Source organism: Melospiza melodia, chromosome 1 (genome assembly GCF_035770615.1).
Source record: "Melospiza melodia melodia isolate bMelMel2 chromosome 1, bMelMel2.pri, whole genome shotgun sequence".
Classification (NCBI taxonomy): Eukaryota; Metazoa; Chordata; class Aves; order Passeriformes; family Passerellidae; genus Melospiza; species Melospiza melodia.
Genome location: NC_086194.1, coordinates 169,475,401 through 169,495,167, shown reverse-complemented (window position 1 = coordinate 169,495,167; position 19,767 = coordinate 169,475,401). Strand labels below are relative to the sequence as shown.

The following is a 19,767-nucleotide window of genomic DNA, read 5'->3' as shown; positions in this document are numbered from 1 at the left end:
TGGATTCGCTGTGTCCCAGCCTGAAATGTTGTAGCCACACTTAATCCTATAAAGCTTTTCATGTCTATACATGACCTCTTCCCTGAATTAATGGATGATTCTGACTCTGTCTCTGCTTTTCCTTCAGGGGCAGACATGGACTTTGTCCAGTTCTTGCCACTTCCACACTGGTGGGGGTGCCCATCAAAACTGATCTGTTCTATTTGCAATTTTTCTTTCTAATTCCTGTCCTGCTCCTACCTGACTTTCTTAGCAACAACTGCTACATCTTCCAGTCTGACTGAGCTCTCTGAGGGGCAATATCTCTGATTTTTCTGTGCCCTGCACAGAAAACTGAGGTTTTAACTGAGGTTTCTGGTAGGTGTGAATGCAGGATAAATCAGTGTTTCTCATGCAGGGTGTTTATTTGTGTGCTGTTCTTATAACACAGAATTTGAACATGGAGCAAATGAGCAGTGATTGAACAGGAACATCAGGTAGCACTGTGGGAACACTTCTCTTTATGCATACATGAAGAAAACCCCTCTAAAAATAAATTCTGGGTTTCTTTTGTCTGAGGTTTCTTTTCTTGAAGTTCATAGCAATACCCAACATATTCATTAAACATTTCAAAGGAGAGCTGTCCCCATCATGATCTGCATTCCCAGGTCCCTCCACAGTGAGCTTTGATTGTGTAAAACACATCAGAAAAAATCATGGGGCAACTCTTGATCCCACAGATGTGTTTGATCCCCCTTTTGAGCTTTCCCATCCCCTTTTTGTTGTAAATTTGCATTTATTGCAAGTGTCCTCAGAAATTGTCTTTCTTGATTACTAACAGAGTCTGGTTTTGGGATATCTGTTGTTCTATCCATTAATGATCCAATTCTTCTTAATTTGGGGAGAGCACTTGATAGTGTTTAGGGCCTGGACAGTATTTGGCATTTTTCCATTAATATTTTGATGTTCAGGTCCCTTTAGACCCATGTGGAAATGTTACACTTAATATGTGTATTTCCATTATTGCACTTACACCTCTGACAGGCCAAAACCACATATTAAAAAATTGATAAACAGTTGAGCTGATTATCAGCTTTTAGGTTGTGGGGTGTTTATCACTCTCTACAAGCACTTGAAAGGAAGTTGTGGCCAGATGAGGGTTGGTCTCTTCTCCCAGGTAACAAATTGCAGACAGGAGCAAACAGCCCCAGGTTGCTCCAGAGAAGGCTTGAATTGGATGTTGGGAAAATTTCTTCCCCAAAAGGGTGATTAGGCATTGGGACAAGCTGCCCAGGGAAGTGTTCAAAAACACCAAATCTGAATAGTTGGTGAAGTTCTCCACTTAAATGCTTTCTGTTTTCACCCAGATTTACCCTGGGCAGGAATTTCATTTTAACAGATTGATAATGTGTTCCCATTTTTATGATACTGTTCCCTCTGTAGTTTGGCCCCTCACAGATTTTGCTTTCACAACAATTTCAGTCAGGTGAGGACAATTTCCAGTCCCCCAGGCTGGGAGCACTGGAGCTGCCTGGGTTCTGCTGTGTCCAGCATGGAGCTCTGCTCAGACCTGGACAATCCAAAGGAAAACCCAGCAGAGCCATGCATCTCCCATTTCTTTAAAAAATATAGAATTGGGCAAAAATGTTGTGGGTTTCAACTTGTGAAAAACAACATATGCCTTAACTGGGATGCTGTTAGTAAGAAATTTTGACTTCAGACCTGCAGGGGTACTAATGAATATTTGGTATTTTATTTGGGATATAAACTGTAAAAGGATGAGCACCAGTGCCTGAAGTGAGCAGTTTGTATCCAGAGCTTGTGGGCGTCTGCAGGATCAGGAGTTCCATGCTGATTAGTTTTTCTTTAATTATATCCAGTGATGGAGGAGACATAGAATCATGAAAGAATCACAGAATAGTTCAGGTTTGCTGATACCTTTTAAAATCATCTGTTCCAACCCCCTAGTACTACAACCCCTGGGCACCTCTTAACACTTAATAATGTATGAGGTTTTTTTGATACCTTTGTGTGTTTGTTGTTTTTTTTTTTTTTTAAACATCTACTTGCTTTTCCAGCTTCCCCTGTCCATTTACAGCCCTGCACTTGACACATCTCCAGCACACAAAAATGGGGTGTGTTGTCCCTGTAGCCCATCCCTGCAGGCACCAGGCTGTGGCTTCCAGGCAGTTCTGGGTGCTCCTTCCTTCTCCCTAGGGCTGAGCCTGCCTTGTCCACATCTCCCAGCTCCACAGGATCCAGATTTCTTGCTCTGATGCGGATGAGCACAAAGCCAGTTATGTCCTGTGGAATTCAGCACATTCAGTGAGAAGGGGGATGATCAGATGGAACAGTTTTGGGTGTGGTGGACCCATGTGTGCTGCTTGATTTCCCAGTGGATCTGGAAGCAAATTCTCATTTCACTTGGATCAGAGTCTCTGATTTTCTCTGTCTATCCCTATCTTTTCCTCACAGTTTTCCAGACTGCTTCAGTTCTCACCTTTCCTTCACTTTCCCTTCAATTCTTTCACATTTCCTTCACGTCTTTTCTTGTTTTTCAAACTCATTGACTACATCATACTGCTACTCACTGTGTAAAACCACTTCTATTCACATTCTCCTTATCTCACAAAGGGCTGAGAAAAGATTTGCTATTACAATGGAATCAAGATTTTGTTTTGTTATGATTTATTACATTTTATTATGACCTTTGCACTCATAGGAAACTGTTCAGAAAGTGGGATGGAGCCTTGTGGGAACAGAATGAGATTCTCTTCTTTAAGGAAATTTAATACCACAGTGGAAAGTCAGATTCTCTCTTTATCTCCTTTAGATGCTCTTTGATAGGTAGTGTTTGACTTCAGCACACATTAGCAGTTGCCCCCTGTGGTATTTCTCACTTTCTTAGGAGGTTGGAGAAGGGAAAAAGTCTGGTCTGGTCTGATCTGATCTCAGCATCTTGAACATATGAAGCATTGTGGCCCTGCAAGTGTTGTGAAATCATTCCTATCAAGTCTAATGAAATCATTCACTGATCTTTCTGAAGTCCCCAAATATGATACTCTACCAAAAAGAAGCCTTAGGGGAAATTAAAATTCCATCTTTAGAATGCAGTTTGAATAGGATGCAGTTAACATGAAATAGAGCTACATATTAAAGAGCAAGGAAAATTATTTTGAGTAGCTGCTTATTAATTGTGCATCCATTACCTTGATTTAAAAACACAGAATAACAAGGTAACTGCAATTCAGTGAAGTTCTTTTAAAGCAGAGGAAGACTCTGTGTTGCACCAGTAACATGTGTGATTAATCAGCACCATCTAAACCTTACATCCATTGCCAAGTCTAAGAGCAGCATTGGAACAACCAGCAGCATAAATTGGTGTAAAGCAGAACCCAGGATGATTTCACAACTAATGCTGACAGCTGTAGGTGTCATGTAAAATTTAAGGTTCTTTTGAGTGTTCTTTACAGCCCTGGGGAGGCTTGCAAGCAGTGGGCAGAACTCTAGTGCCGTTTCCTTCCAGCTTGGTGTCTTTTGCCCAGTTTCAGCCAGGTTTTAGCTCTTGTGCCCATTGCATTCTCTCTTTTGGGTACCTGTCCCCAGTCTTTTACTGCCAGGCTGCACCTCCACACCATTGCTCTCATATTTGTTACTCCACACTATCACAGAGGATCTGTGCCTTTTGTTTCCTTCCCAAAAGGTATCACTTACCCAAACATATCACAGTACCTTTATCTCCCACCTGCTCATATAATCTTACTGTCCTCGCTCTGCCCCCCAGTTCCAAGTGCTTGTTTTTGTCACTGCTGAGCTGCTCCAGGGCTTTGAAATTGCAGCTTCTGGTTTCCCTTCTTTTCTGCAACTTCTTTTTCCACACCCTCCATCAGGCAGATCAAAACAGACTGATGTTGCTGAGCCAAATGTTGTTTTTCTACCTGTAGACAGCAGAAAAAATGAACAAAATAGTTTTTTGCCATGTTGAGTGTGGCTTTTGGGCATTCCTCTGCTCAGTCTCTTAATACACAAAGGTGAGACTGTTGTTTACACCTGTAAGTCCTGGAAATTATAACATGGGAGAAGAAGAAATTAGAATTTACATTTTTTTGTTAAAAAGTGTACATCACCATTTTCTGCAAGTGTGGCTGTTCTCTCAGGTCACTTTATCAGAGCTACATTAATTTAGAAAGTGAAACACACTTTATTGCCCATCTTCTCTCCTTCCCTGCATACTCCAATCTGCTGAAAAGGTGTTTTGCTGAAGGATTAGTAACTTCCTCACAGGAATGCCAAGGGTTTCATTAAATCCAAGAGGAAAAAAAAAACCCTTTGAACAGGTACATCCAGGGTCTCACACACACTACCATTTTCAAAGAAGGACTGGCAAGGATTTGAATGTAGTGTACAAAAAGCTGACACTCTCTGGCACAAAGCATTATTATTGTATAGTCTCAAGCCAGTGTGAAATCAATATGATAATATGTGCTTTAATGATTTATTTCAGTTGTCTTACTTGGAAATCCAAGTTGGATTGAATTGTTTTATTTATACGTTAGAACTTAGGACATCTTGGAGATAAAAGAAAAGCATTTCTTACCAGAGAGATGAGATAGTGTCACACCTTCTGCAAGTGATTTATTGGAGTTATTTGTTAAGAATAAAACCAGCTTTTATATTCTGTGTATGTTGTTTCCTCAGATGAGAGTTTGCCTAAAGGTCTGTGTGAGTAGGTAGAAGGAGTTGTTGATAATGCTGCTGTTTATATATGTATAGAACATTCTTTGAGCTCTCTCAGTTTCCCTGAGAGATTGTGATGCTTATTGTTTCAGGCATGTATATATTTCACTTTGAGAGAGGTTATTTGAAAACGTGCAAAAGCTTTAATCCTGTTTTCTTCTTGTTTACACAGAAGGTGAAAGAGCTTTACCATCAATACCAAAGTAAGTTTTGTGCTTTCTTTTCTCATATATTAAAAAAAGATATTTTGAAAAATAGTGATGCTTTTGGAATTTCTTTATAACAGTAATTTTTATTGTTGTTTTTGGATTCCAGGACAAATAGCAGGTAGGGCATAAAAAGTTTACAGTAATATTAAACTACAAAGATAGCAGAAAGAAAATCAGAGAACAAAAGTGCCTAATGCTTCCCATATTTGACAATAACAAAAGCAGGTTGTTTTGGAAAAGATTTGGCTGGAGTTCGGTAAATTTAATTATAGGAGTGATGCTAAATAGTTTGTACTGTTTATTTATAAATAACTACATTTAAATGTGATTGGTTTTCTATGTTTGACATGTAAATGAATTTAAAATAGTACAGGATAAGTCTTTTTACAGACAGAAACTCAATTCATACTCCATTTCCCACAGATCACACAGAAAGTATGAGCACAGTCAGGTTACACAGATCTTAAAAGTGTGCACAGTTTGGCATTTGTGGTTTCCTTCCAACTGCCCAGGTTTCTGTGGCTGGTTGTGCTGACTGAAAGCCACTCTCCCTCCCCCAGGCAGGATGCAGTGGTAGATTCCTCTGTGCCTTCTCCCTGCTCATGCTGTGCCTGGGGAGGTGGCTCAGCCCTGCTCATCACAGTAGGTGCCTGTTGGGAGAGCTCCCAGTGCTTGTGGAGAATGTCCAGCATTCAGCACTTCCAACTTCTCTTTTCCAGGCTGGCCAACAATGAGAAGCAAGGAGTGAGGTCTCACACGGTCTCTGTGTCAGGTAAGGCTCATCCAAAGCCAGCAGCTGAGTTTATTTCTGGAGCTGGCAGAGGTGCAGAAGCTTTTCCAGGGCTGCTGACTGCCCCAGACTGGAGCTCTGCTCTAAGGAGAAACTTTGATGCAACAGCCACATCTGTGCAGTTACTGCAAAGCTTGTCAGAATTTCCACTTAACTTTGGGATGAAGTAGAATGTCTTGGCTAGAACTGAAATTACCTGACTATGTGCTAATTGTGAGGGAGCAGCTTTGAAAAGGGAAAATAGGCAATTAAATATTAATCGTTGCTTTACAGAAAGGAGAAACCTAATAGCTGTTTTTCTGTAGCTGTTTAGATAAAAGCATTTAATTTTTGCTATTGAAAATGACAAGTTAATTGAAGGATGGGTATGTGAGGTAATACATGTTGTTTCTGTTCTTTATAGACTTCTAAGAATTCTCTAAGGTAACATGGAGGTTTTATGCTTGAGAGAGAATATGTTCCTGTTACAGAATCTTAAATAATTTTGAAGGATTGCGTCTTAGTAATGTCTTAGTAGAAAATGTATTTCTAAATCAGTATGCATAAGGTTTATTAAGGGGATTTTAATGCCAAAAAGTATTTATAGTATGATTTATATTATTAAGATTTGTATTATGATTATATTATGTTTTAATAGGTTTCTGATATTTGGTCACTACTTGAAGAACCAATACTGTGACTCAGTGGATTTCCCTCCCACTTTTACATTTATTGAGCTCTTAGTGGCAAAAACTCAAAACCCCAACATATTTCATATAATAAGGAGGAAAGATACATAGACATTTAATTAATTTTCTACTTCTCAGATTCCTTTCCCCACCCTTACTCACTTCTAAAAGATATTTCAGATTCACTGCTTGGCATAGGAAACCCAAGTAGACACTGCTGGAATACAGGGGAGAGGATGTGAGTTAAAATGAGGAAAAAGCTGCAGTGGGGTAATAGAGCTTCACCAGCTCTCAGAGTCAAATAGCAGCTCTTCTTCCTCCAGTGCCTGGCAAGCAAGCATGCTAGATCAGGTGGATAAGCATGAAGCATGGTCAGCATGTTCTCTTTGGATTCTTACCTGTATGGCTCATTTAGCTGTTAAAAAAAAGTTGGAATTTCTGAAGTGATTAGCTCTGTGCTTTTGTAATTATTCCATTCACCCTCCAAAAGGCCAATCTTCAGGACAAAAAAAACCTGTCTGCATCCTCAGATATTCACTCCTTCACATTTTCTGAGCATGCCAGTAATACTTTTAATAATGAAAACAATAATAATGTTGACTTCATGAACCTTTCTTCCTGTCAGTCTGCCTTTGCAAATTTAAGTGTCTTCTGAAGTTCTTAGGTGTTTCAGAGCACAAACACTTCTTTTTAAAGTAGCATTTTGAAATTAGTGTAGGAAGTGAGTTGTGCTACCCCCAGCTCTGGCATTGAGGGTTTCTCATGTAAGTGGATGAGGGGGAAATGAGAGCAGTGCTGGGGGTGAGCTGCTTGTTCAGGTGAATGTCAGGGGCACTGCAAACCTGGCTCCTGTGAGCTGTGCAATCAAATTAAACCAGAAATATCATCCTCATTCTTGCCAGTACCAAAAACACCAATTAGGTATTATTTTTGTATTGTAGAAATGTTTTATATCTTTCCACAATAAAATTATTGTGCTCAATGCTTGTTTTTATACCATGTTAATAGTTTTTATACTATTTTAAACCACTGAAAATGCTGGAATGGTTTGATTTAATTTTTTAAATCATTTAATACTAAATCTCAAAGGTTTGTTCTTCTTGTAATATAATGACACAGATCACATGAATACTTTTTTATTGTTGTTGTGTTTTTCCCCCCATAGTTAGTTAAAATGCACTGAGTGTGCCATCATATTAAATTTAAAGCAGAGGCAGATTGCTGAGATGAACCCACATGACAGGGGTCATTCTCAGGAGCTGCTTTCTGTAAGAATCTCTTGAATCCCCCCAAGGAATCAGGGTGCTGTAAATGAAGTGATGCTTGCTGTGGATGTGGAGAAGTGTCACTGCTGCTGTCAGATGGAACCCATCCATCAGTGGGACAGGGGAGGCAACAGCCCAGCCCAGGGCAGCCAGGGCAGAGGCAGCAGAGGGGCTGCTGCTCTGGGGTGCAAAACAGGAGCTTTTCTCTGCTGACACTGCAGGGGCTCAGAGCCAGAGGTTTCAGATAAGAAACCTACCATTTTTTGTAGCTCAATGACATCTGTAACTGCTCCACACTTTGATGGTTTAAATCATGAATTAACTCTGCTGTTTGATTTCACTGACACTGCTTCCCTTTGTTTAGACCTCTCCCAATGCTAAAGAGCAAAAATGTAAAACAGAGATTCGGCAAAAAAATTTAAAAGTCATATACATTTATAGTATTAACACACTTAGTTGAAAAGGGAAGTTTCACAGTGAGTTCCCCACCACAACTGGGATAAACCAGCAATATCCAAACCCAGTGTGAAACATGATTTATTCAGGTATTTGTCTGAAGCTTTGCAAGTTTAAAAAGGAACCTGTTAATGAAAGACACCTTGTCTTTTTTAAGTACTTACTAACATACTTTGGAATATTTCTTGTCTAGTGAAGTGAAAACTTGGTCTTTTCCAAGTGCTCCAATACTCCAAAGCACACAAAAATAGAAGGTTTGTAAATCCTCTTGATTATTTTTCCTCCTGTACATAAAGCTCCTTTCAAACTAGTGAGGGATGCAGTTGGTTTCAGGAATCCAAAGCAGCAAATTGCTTGATCTGGGAGTCACTGAACCAGGTTTCACCACAAACTTCTTGCCTCTTGCTGCTTCTCTTTCTTCTGGTATTGCCTACCTTGATTCCTCAAATTCTCTGTTCCTTGCAGTGGACACTGTGTATAACCAAGATGCCTGCCAGATTCCCCTCCTTTTAAAAAGTATAGTGATTTTATGCAATTGGTGTGTGTGTAAGATTATAAATTACTGTAAATAAGCTAAACCAAATCAGTTGGATTTTAGATTTCTTTGATAATCATCTGATGTTTTGGCTGAAGTTGCTGTGATTCACCAGAAACAATGAGTGTTTCAGCTTATAGGGAATTGCAGCTTTTACCTCCTTCTCCCTCTGCATCTGCATTAAAAAAAGAGTTCTTTGTCCTTAGCCAAGGGTGTACATTCAGGAAATGGTAAGGCTAAACTATTTGCTCTGTGCAAATAATATATCAAATGTGTAAGAAGCAGCACACCAGTTAACTCTAATTTTATTGACTGTATTTCCACTGTTTAGCTTGGAGACACCTTATTAAAATGCTCTGCTCCAGTCTAAAGGAACTTACTTTGGCCAGCACTTTGTTTTTAAATAGCAAACATTAGCCTTGGTAAGGTGATCTTGTATTTCCAGATTCACATATTTCCAAAAATAATAACTTATCTGGTCCATTCTATATTACAAAAAGTTTTTCATAAAATGAAATCAGTTCAGCAGTAGCTGCTTGCTTCCTTTCTACATAAATTCCTCCTGACACTGAGTTCTTTGGTTTCTTCTGCCCCTTCCTTGCTTATGTAAATATGACTAGGAAGAATAAATATGCTTTTGCATCCCTTGGCTAATCACTGTGCCTCCTTTGCCCTGGAGAATTCATGAATTTTTTTAATCCTAGCTCAAATGCTGCTTTCCATGCAGTGCCACAGAGTATGACATTTCAAGCCCATGTGTTTCACTGAACAGGCAGAGGATTGAACAAGTCTTGGCAAGTTCTTGGCACTGCTGGGTTAATGGGTGGATTAGATGATTTTAAGGGTCTTTTTCAAGCTAAAGGCTCCTGTGATTCCAAGCAGTCCCTCCTGGCATTTGGATATTCAGGTACTGTTGTAAAATGATGTTTTGGTGGGGAGGGAGCTGTGAGTGGGAAGATGACAGGAAGGGAGAGGAGAGCTGTCCTGCAGTAGCCAGCACAAGGGATGTGTCTGAAGGGGATTTTAGGATGTCCTACAGGGTTGGTCTTGCTTAAAGCAGGTGCTGGTTTTGCAGCTTTAGTATGAGCTTATTTGGTGAAGGTAATTAAAAGGTCTCTGAAAATACAGTCCCTGTTCCAGCTGATAAAGCAAAGTGTTCAAGGCACCTGAGTAGCAAACCCCAGGACACAAACCTTTAAGAGGGAAATAAATATATTTAAGAGAAACTGGTTTGTTATCGTGTTCTGCAGCTGCTGTCACTAACACAGGCAGCATTTTAGACTCAAAGGGGTGCAGTTTTTAAGTGCATCATGAAATTTCTAATAATTCTGGTTGTGCCATTGCCTCTCCCATGGTTTAGATATATTCAGTAGCATGCCCCAAGGAGGATTTGATCTCTTGGAGCAAATATCTGTATAGAAGCTGAAGGATTTTAGGATCCTGAAAGAAGCTCCTTCTCAGCAACTTTCCAGGTTCTGCTTTAAAATCACAAATTTGTAACGTAACAATGTTAAATTTTAATCACTGTGATTAACTCCTGATCATGGCAGTGAAATGAGAGCTGCTGCTTAGGAGCAGATCCTGTTTAAGAGAGCTGCCAGTTTAGTCCTGGCATTGAGCTGAAATTTTAGTTTGAATGGAAAAAATCCCTTGTTTTGAAGGAGGTGAGCCTGATGTAAGTGGGATTTTATCATGAAGAAAAAATAACCAAAAACCTCTATGGTATAGTTTGTGAGTAAAAGAGACTTTCAGGACGTTTCCCATAGAGGAGAAGCCAAATGTGAAAATACAATAAACAGGAGAAGAAAAAAAAATCTATTAGCCTGATGTGAGTGTTGGAGCACTTTAAAGTGCTCTGAATGAAGGAGATGCTGGCTTGTGAAAGGCCCTGTGTGCCCTGGGTTGAGGCTGTTCACAGCAAAGCTGTGAGCAGGATGGAAAAACAAATTTGATTTTATTGAATCACTTCTGCTTGCAGAGCACAGAGCAGGCTCTGTGACACAATTCCTGTGCTCTACATGAAGGTCTGCCCTGTACCGAGGTCTGAAAGGGTTTCTTGTGCAGGACTTGTATTTCTTAGCTCCTTTTGAGTTAGTTGGTGAGGAAAAAGGTGCCCTTTGCTTGAGGTTGAAAAATTATTGGCAGTTTTTTAGCATCCATTTTGTTAAGACACTACAAAAAGACAAAGCTGAGAAGTGTAAGTAAATTTTTAGATGAAAAATTGTATCTTGAGCACTCAGGATTGTGTCACAGCTTAGCTTTGATGCACTGCACAGCTCACTTCTGAAAAGAAAGACTTAAGAGTCTTGCCATAAATGACATAGTTATAAATTCAAATCAAGTAATTATTAAGTAATTTGAGGAATATAAAGACTTTGTTAGAGCTTTAGCTCTGCCATATGGTCACAGCACTGGGAGACATTCAAGCTTAAAGTTTACTGCAGATTAATTTTACAAACCTTGAGCAAGTCATTAATCTCCAGGTTCATGGAGGAGGGAGTTGCTCTTAACTCACCCAGCTATGTCACTGATTAATAAGATAATATAGTTGAAAATGCCCTCAATGCTAATAAATTACAGTATTTCAGATTCCCATCACAGTTGAATAGACTGATGCTGTTATCTTTTCCTATTTTAGCCTGACTGACTGAAAGGCTTCTTTTCATGCATAAAGAGACCAGAATGAATTGTGGTGACAGTCTGAAGAGATTTCTTCCATATCAGTGTCCAGGAAATTCCTGCAATGATTCCATCAGCCTGTGGTGCTGGTTAAGGTTTTAATCAGTTTTTTATTCTCCTGTGCTCCTCCTCTGTGAGCCTCTTACTGGATTTGAGCAGACACTTCTGCTGTGCAAATAGTACCAGTGTGCTGTGAGTGGAGAAATATTCCATGCAGGTTTTGGGGGTTTGTTGTTCGTGTAGAAACATATTTGATGTGCCAACCCCATAGTGCTCACTGGAGTTCAAAAGCTCAAAAATCAATTGATTTATTCTTTCTACAGGTTTTTGTTTCAGGGTTTTTCCTCAGACTGATTCAAGAATGTATAATGAAATAGAATGGGATATTTTCAGGTTCGGCCTTCCAGTGTTTGCTCTCTGCCCATACAAGGAGCTCCAGTAGTAACTGCCCTGTTAAAAAAGGGCAGTAAAAACCTGGCCTCTTTCTTTCTAACATAGTTATTGCACAGCAACTGATTTCTTTCCTTATTTTTGCCTGTTTTTTTTTTTCACAATAATTTTAGTGAATACTGCATAGAGGAGCTAAATCAATTAAGAAGTCCTGTGCAGTTTTCAGCAGCATTCTTGAGCACCAGTTATATCCTGGCTGGAAGCTGCTGTGGAATGCTGGAAATCCTTCTAAGTTGTATTCATTTCATTATGGCATTCTCTAGACTCCTGAGAAAGTGTTAGAACTTGTATTTTTTAAAAAATTTCAAACCAACTCATTGGAATCAACTTCCTTTTGTAGCTAGACTTGCAGATGTGGTAAGTTTAAGGCAAAGCATCTTCCATTCATTGTGGCAGAACAGCTGAACAAGCTCAAATTGTTGACAGCAAATCATAAAGGCAGAGTTTAAATGCAAGGGCAGAATTGGACCATCACAGGGCATCAGGGCATGCACATGAGTTAAAAACACTTTTACCTTTGCAATGTGCCCTCATTTGAAATAAGCTTGCTCAGGTTTCAGCAGCTTGTGCCTCCCACCTATCAGTGTGAGGCTGAGCAGCATTTCAGCACTTTGGGCTTAATTTAGCTCTGTATCCTGAGCAGGCAGGTCAGGAGTTGAAGCATCTCTTCCCTTTTGGAGCTTGCATTGCCTGCAGTGACTCTATACCTGTTCTTCTCTTTCAGCACAGAGTGTTGGGTTCCCTCATTCTCATGTCAACACCCCCTCAGTGGTTGCTTAAACCAGCTGCAGTATTTTTTCCTTTTCTTTCCTAGTGTGTCTTAAGCTTTTTATGAGTGTTACCTGGGGTTTGTGCTAGAATGACAGTGCTGAAAATTGTCTGCCATGTGATGTTAGGAAGAGAAGTCCCTTAGGAGTATCAAGGGGAAGAACTCAGAGTGTTCCCCTTTAAATTGTCTTAAACCAAGACAAATGGAAATACTGATACACTGACTTAGTCAAGAATTTTCCCCTCTCTTTGCACCTCTTTTAGTTTTCAGCATTGAATCTGATTAATGTTCTGTCTCTCTCTCTCTCTGATATGTGCATTTTCCCACTAGATGAATGATTCCTATTTGCTCAGTCACCCAGCTGTTTTTAGGATGGTAGTTTTTGTTGATTGTAGAAGTGACTTTTATTAAAATATAATTTTCCTTTTCTACCCTTCCTGCACTCCTCCCACCACTGAGGGTTCACTGTCCAGTAGCTGCTGCTTTGAAACTGGGCTTCTCTTTTAACACCTGCATCCCCAACCTGTGTAACTCCAGGTGGCTGCACCTCACTCCTGAGTTTTGACTGTGAAGAGCTACCAGCCCTAAGATGCAGGTTTTTTGTTTAATTGGCTTTTTAAACCACTTCTCATATTTCCTTGGGGAGAGGAAAAAGGGGAAAGCAGAGAGGAGCAAGCAGGTAACAAGAGAAATAAAAGGAGCAGGTATCACCTCATGTGTCATCTTGTGTCCTTCTTTCTCACCTTGTGTGGCTTCTTTGTATTTTTTCCTACTCCAAAATTTCCCTTGTCCTAATGAGCACTTTGCTAAAACATTGTCATCCCTGCAGTGGGGTGACTGGGAAGGAGGTAGTGAGGGTGCCAGAGGTCCTTGCAGAGCTGGAATATCCATTGGCAGGGCAGGTCTGCACTGAGAATAAGACTCTGGTGGCAGATTTGAAATCATAGAATCTGTCAATGCTGTATTTCAGGGGACAGGGAAACCATGTTTTCCCTTGTTCTGTGTAACCCTGCTATGTGAAATACTCCTATGTTGTTTTAAGGGTTCAGAGAGTCAGGACATACATGTTTAAGTCTGGTGACTGCCACTTTAGCTGGAATATAGCTGTCACACAAGTCTGACAGAACATAGATGACAAACTTGGAAAAGCAGGTTGCACTTCTGGGATAAATGTTCTTTGTGTTGTTAATGAGTGGTGTACATAGCTGGCATAAACTTCTAAAAACTGAAATATGAGTTACTGTAGAAAGGAATTTAAAGGAAAACACCAAAAATGCTTTACAGTTTCAGAGACTTGTATTTTCGTTTGGGTATACAGAATTTAAATGTAAACCTTTACTTTTATGTTCATTCATTGTAGATGTTCTCTTCAGTCTCTTTTCTTTTATTTCCAAATAATTTGTTTCTGTTTTTTTTTTTCTCTTTCCTTTTCTTGCCTCTTTGTAAAGGAGTCAATCACTGTCAGCATAAAGTAAAGAAAGCTAGACGCTTTCTGCCTTTCGTCTTCTGTGCCCATGAGTCGCCGCCCAAGGGTACTGCTCTGCTCTTTGTCTAGGCTGCCTTATTAACCCAAAAGCTGAATTTACTAACTCAGTTACTGTTTGTAAACTACTTTAGCCTCAGGTAAACAGAGTTCCAAGAATAATTTTGTTACGTTTTCCTGCTGTTGAATTGGATTTTCGTGCAGCTTGCTGGTCCCCGTTTTTATGGGGAACGTGTTTTCGAACATCGTATGCTACAATGACAAACACATTAAATTATTTTATTTATACAGTCATGCAGCCCTTGACTGCCATCTTTTTTTTTTTTGTAAATATATTTTGACTTCATTCTTGGACCCCTGACACAGCATGCTTATGGATGAAACAGAATAGCAACAATAAGCATCAGCTGAGATCACTTTGAATTAAACACGGACTACAGCGATGCTTTTGGCTGCATACTGGTCCAGCACTGGTCTAGACCAGTTTGGCTTTATTAGGGGTAAGAAGAATTTCCTATTATCTGTAGAAACTGTCTAAAATATTTGCCTTAGCTTGTGCTGTGGGGTTTGGTGCTCAGTAGGGCTGCTGCAGTACGTGTGGAATCTGGTGTTTGTTTGAAATCTTCCCTCTAGAGTTGCTCTCTTTGCCACTTGTTTAAATTTCAGCCTTGCACAGGTAATGCTCTGTGTCATTAAAACTTAGATGGTTCCATTTCTCTCTCATGTCTTGGTGATAGCTCAGGAGTGTGTTTCTTCTGGAAGGGTCAACACCAACTCTGCTTTTCAAAGTCCTCAGTGTATGTGCAGAGTCAAGTTGAGCCGACTCATCTGGCTGTAGGAGAGCTGCTTTAAAGTATTGAATAAACCCAGAAGTTTACTATTTTTAACAATGCATTAAAAGAACTAGTTCCAGTTCCAAATTTAATTTTTGTGTACCTTTGTGTTTGAAAGTCATTAACTCTGTTTCATCATAAAAGCTTCTTAGAGCATATCTCTGTCCCTTGGGTTTTAGGTGAGAAGTCTTAAATTCTGCTGCTTTTCTGGTTTCTCTTGAGTCAGGTATATAAGATAACTACAGTCTGAATACTTTTGGATTACTCATGAATTTAATAGTATATTTTCCCCTCCCCCTTCTCTGTCCCCTCTCTCTCCCCCTCTTTTTTCTCTCTCCTTGCATGCCACCTGGATCTGCAGATGAAATTAGTGGGGACGGTAATATGTTTTCTAGTCTGTGTGTTACTAACGTGCAATATGCAACTCTTATCTCCATATACCACTTAATGCACATTTCAGTAATACATTTTATGCAGCTTTTAGTGTTCAAAAGTGGTCTGCTTTGGGTATTAGCTGATAAATATTGTACTTTACAGGCTGTGCAACTAATGCTGTCTGCTAAACTGGAATTGGAAAAGGAAAAATTCTATTTCAAACACAGGGATGTGGTGGTGCATGTGTTTGCAATGAGACTTGTGGCATGATGCAAAGAAGGTTTAGAGGTTTGCAAGTGTCCGGTTTGATTGAAATGGTTACATTATCATTAATCTGGTCAGTGGGTGAGATCAGTGGGTGTAACACCTGAGAAATGAGTCTACTGAGGAGTGCTTTAAAGGCATCAAAGTGCTCCTTGCATTAAAAGAAGCTGTACAAGATAGATTAATGTAGATTGAATACATGAATATTAACCAGGTTTCAGCTATTCAAACTAATAATTTTAAAGACAGATTTTAATGTTTGGGGTTTCCTTTTAAAAGCTTTGAAACTTACTACAAAATATTTCACTTCTGAAGACTTTTAAAGTCTTTTTTCTTCTTAAAAGAAGTTGGGGTTTGATTTTTTAAGAGATTTTTGGCTATTTTTCTAAAGGATTTCCATCTGATATTGGGAAGGAATCAAACTGCTGCTACTGGTAGTGTGTGTACCTTTATTCTTCTAAGTAGGAGGCACAAAGGGCATAAAAGCAATATGCAAAGGAGGGTGATAAGAGGAAGTAGAGATCGTGTCTTGTGACCTTCCTTTCAGTAAAATATGAAGGGAGTTTATTAACTTTTCATCTCCTTCCCTTCAGATATAAGCTAAAGATAATACCACACCATTTTCTTCCTTTTCTTAAACATCAAAAGGACATTTTTTCTGCCATAAATTTAAAAATTATATTTCAGATACTACCCCCTACATAGTTTTTTATTGAAACTTGCCTTCTTTTATAAATTACAAGCTCTGATAAATGGGATAAATTATGAAAAAGAGAAGTTCAAATGTGTGCCTAAGGTCCTGGATTAACTGTTATGGATTTAATACCCTGGGATGTTTCTCTCTACATTTAATAAATGAATTTAGATTCAGTAAAACTCAGATTGGCTCATTCATATGAGTGATCACCACTACCTTTTCCTGAAAGCAACTTGTTCATTTTGCCATCTCCAGGAATCATAGCAAGTGATGCTGCTGGGTTTAAAAAGTGCAGGAGGGCAGCATGATGAGCCCCCTTACTAAATCTGAGTTTTTCTGGACTTACCAAGGACATCTGGTATCCCAGGATGTGTTCAGCTCTTGAGGGTGCTGTGACACATCCTCCTTTGTGGAGCAGCCTGGAGAGCCCTGCCCAGCTCAGATTTGCTTCAGGCTCAGTGGAGGTTCTGGAATCTCTTAGCAGACACAGTTCTGGCAATTTGGTGACATTCTCAGTCTGTCATTAATGCTGGGCCCAAGCCCCTCTGAGGAGGTCAATTCTCTTTGTTCCAGACCACTTTGAGCACAGCCTGGACTGAATTTTCCTCTAATTCCCAAAACCAATGCCAGACATACATAGGAATTTTCTTTTATATATATATTTCTCTCCAGATTGTTAAATGTGGAACAAGAAACATTTGTGTAGTTAATTGTGTACATTTAATTTATTTGGATTGATTATGAATACTTCTGGTTTCATGATGGTTTTGGGCAATGTATCAAAAGCATGTAAAGTGCTCTGTGCTGCTCTGAGAATGCTTTTAGCATGAATTAACTCATTAATTTAAAATAGAGAGATGAACAAGCCCTGCCATTGATCACATTCTGAAAGCAGGATTCTGTAACCTAGTGTGAAAAGTTTGGGGTCCTTTAAGTGGCACCAGTTTGGTTTCCAGGCTTCAAAAATTTTTCTTAGATGTGTTTACAATATTTTTTATCCAGTCAAGTTTCTAACATAAAGAACTTTCTGATATCTTCAACAAAATCCTATCACAATATTGAAGGGAATCAGAGTGATTTGTCTCCATCATGTTGGGGATTTTTTTAAAGCTTATTTTTAAAATCAAAGGCTTATTTTTACAAAGGCTTATTTTTACAAAAACATTAGATTGTAATGTAGGGAAGAAAATCAAATACCAAGAAAGAGATAAGTGCTTCTGGAGTGTCCTGCCTGTTCAGAATTGTGCACTGTCTTTAGAATTTATTGCATTTTAATTAGATGATTGTGTTTTGCTATGTCCCAAATAGAAATTGCCTAACAAAATTTAAAATTACATGGAATGTCTCAATTCTGCTTTTACCTGGTGTATTCCTACAGGAGTTCAAAAGAAAAAAACAGCTTTAATTTTATTTAAAGAGTAAGAAACTAGGATCATGAAATTACACTTACTCCCTGAAGTGTGTTGAACTTCAAAGGTTATAGGCAACCTGTACTTTCCTAATTGTTGAATATTCAGTTTGCCTGAAAACTGAGCCTCTTGCTTGTCTGTGTGTGAAATATTGATGAGCCTGGCTCTGGTTTCAGGGCTGGGTTCAGCTCAGGGTCCATCCCATCCTTCTTCCCACTCACTGTGGCTGTCCCAGTCCAAGCCAAGGCTCTGGAATGAGGCCAGGGAGCTGCAGGGATGTATCCATGTGCTCCAGGGCAGATGGGGGAAAAGGGGGAGGAAATCATCACTCCCAGAGGCTTTCCAGTGTGTGATCACCTCAAATCAACCACAAAAACTGCACAATAGGTTTCGAAATTACTCAGTTTTGAGTAATTGAGTTTTGAGAACCTCTCTTTGTGGTAAGTAGAATTTGACAGCCTTGAAGTGAAAAATGAACCCACTGTTGTGGACTGGCTTTAAAACCCCTGCAGGAGTTGATCTGACCTTTAGGAAATGACCTCCACACACTGGAAGTTCTTTAGGACAAGGGAAGGACCTTCTGATAGGACTTGACACCATTTAAACCATTATGAGAACAGATGATGTAAAAGTTGCAATTTTAAAACAGGTGAAGAAGTGCACTATCATTCTTCTGAAAATTTTGGGAAGTTGTTTCCAAAACCTGTCCATGAAATCTTGAGTCCTGACAGCAAAACTAGTGGTGAATTTCCACTAAACAAGGAAAATTGTAAGAAAAATGGGGAAGAGAGTGTGGCTTAAAAAGGTCTTTGTGCTCTAGAAGATTCTGTGGTAAATAACTCACCTGGCCACATTGACAGTAGGGGAAGCTGCCCTGGAACATCATTGGTGTCTTCTGCCTGTTTGACATAAAAAATAGCAAACTGTTATTGCCAGTTTATTGAAGGTAAAGCAATTTAACTCATTCCTAATTTTTTCTCTTTACTGCAATGGAATTTGCTGTTTAAAAGATTTTAAATCAACAGTTTAGATGGGTCCCAATTGCAAAACTTGAACTTTTTTGAACACAAACGAATCTTCCTTTTCTTCTTTGTTGAGTGCATCGCTGTGATGTAATGCAGTTGGCACTGAGGTCATTATCATATCATGAATTATGCATGAGCAAGTTTTAGTCATGCTGTATTAAATGTGACCCAGCAATGCTGAGCTTGGGATTTGGGACATACCAGCCTTGGTACATTGGAGTTGTTGTTCTGGAATTGTTTTCATCTGCTCTTCCCGAAACTCTTCAATTCCTCCCTTTGCAGAGACTGATGACTATGCAGAGATTATAGATGAAGAAGACACTTACACAATGCCCTCAAGTAAGTGCCATGGTTAACTTGGGAAATTTCCTATCCAAAAGTTTCCTTGGTTTAGCAGGAACTAAAATATTTCAGTCTTATTTAATAAATGTGCAAAGAAAATGTTCTGCTTTCCTGCTGTGATTTCACAGTAAAGTTCTTTTTTTGTCTCAAAATGCAGAATTTTTCTTGATTGTGATGCTGAACATAACACTTAAAGACTGGATAAGGTCTCTGTGATGAGAGCAGTGTGGCAAGCTGTGTGGATTGCTGTTTGTCAGTATCTCACCTTGCTCTGTGACAGATCTGGTGCTCTCCAGTTCCATGAGAAAGGAACACTCAACTCTACCACATGCAATTTTGTTAAAGATGAAAGACTACAAGAACAAAAATAGAAATTCTAAGTTCTGCTGACTCTTCATCTTTGAAGTAAAAACAGTGGTGCTGTAGCCACCACAAGGATTTTGTGTTACAGCCTGTTTGAATTATGATACAATCCTAAACTGTCAAGTCATTTAACATGAAAGTCCAATATTCTGATTTTAAAAGCTGCATCTGGGAAATTCCAGTTGCATTTGGGCCACCAAGGATTTCTCTGGAAGCAGACAATCCATTGGTGCAGAATCCTGCCAAAAGCATCAGGTTTGGTCAGTGTGAGAGGGGAGGATGGTGCTGAGCTGGGGCCACATTCTGCTGAAGGACCATGAACTTGTGCAGATTTCTGGGCTCTCCATGGGGCAGAATGGTTCATGATCACTTCAGTGTTCACAGCATTGTTTCCACAGCTGTGGAAAACCTTTGAAAAGCAAGAATATATGTTTTACAA

At 39.4% G+C, this 19,767-nt stretch overlaps 1 protein-coding gene across 9 annotated transcripts in view; it reads left to right on the top strand.

The window, feature by feature from the left end:
- Window positions 1-19,767, top strand: part of PTK2 (protein tyrosine kinase 2) — a 187,245-nt gene that overhangs the window by 127,568 nt on the left and 39,910 nt on the right. For 4 of the 9 annotated variants that reach the window (XM_063174736.1, XM_063174746.1, XM_063174694.1 and 1 more), the window contains 5 exons: window positions 4,889-4,919; window positions 5,645-5,697; window positions 13,986-14,069; window positions 15,215-15,232; window positions 18,906-18,962. In XM_063174736.1, coding sequence (XP_063030806.1) covers window positions 4,889-4,919; window positions 5,645-5,697; window positions 13,986-14,069; window positions 15,215-15,232; window positions 18,906-18,962 — 243 coding nt within the window. Of the gene's footprint in view, window positions 1-4,888; window positions 4,920-5,644; window positions 5,698-13,985; window positions 14,070-15,214; window positions 15,233-18,905; window positions 18,963-19,767 lie in introns of those variants that run through there. The other 5 variants (XM_063174720.1, XM_063174703.1, XM_063174712.1 and 2 more) reach the window with 3 other exon arrangements.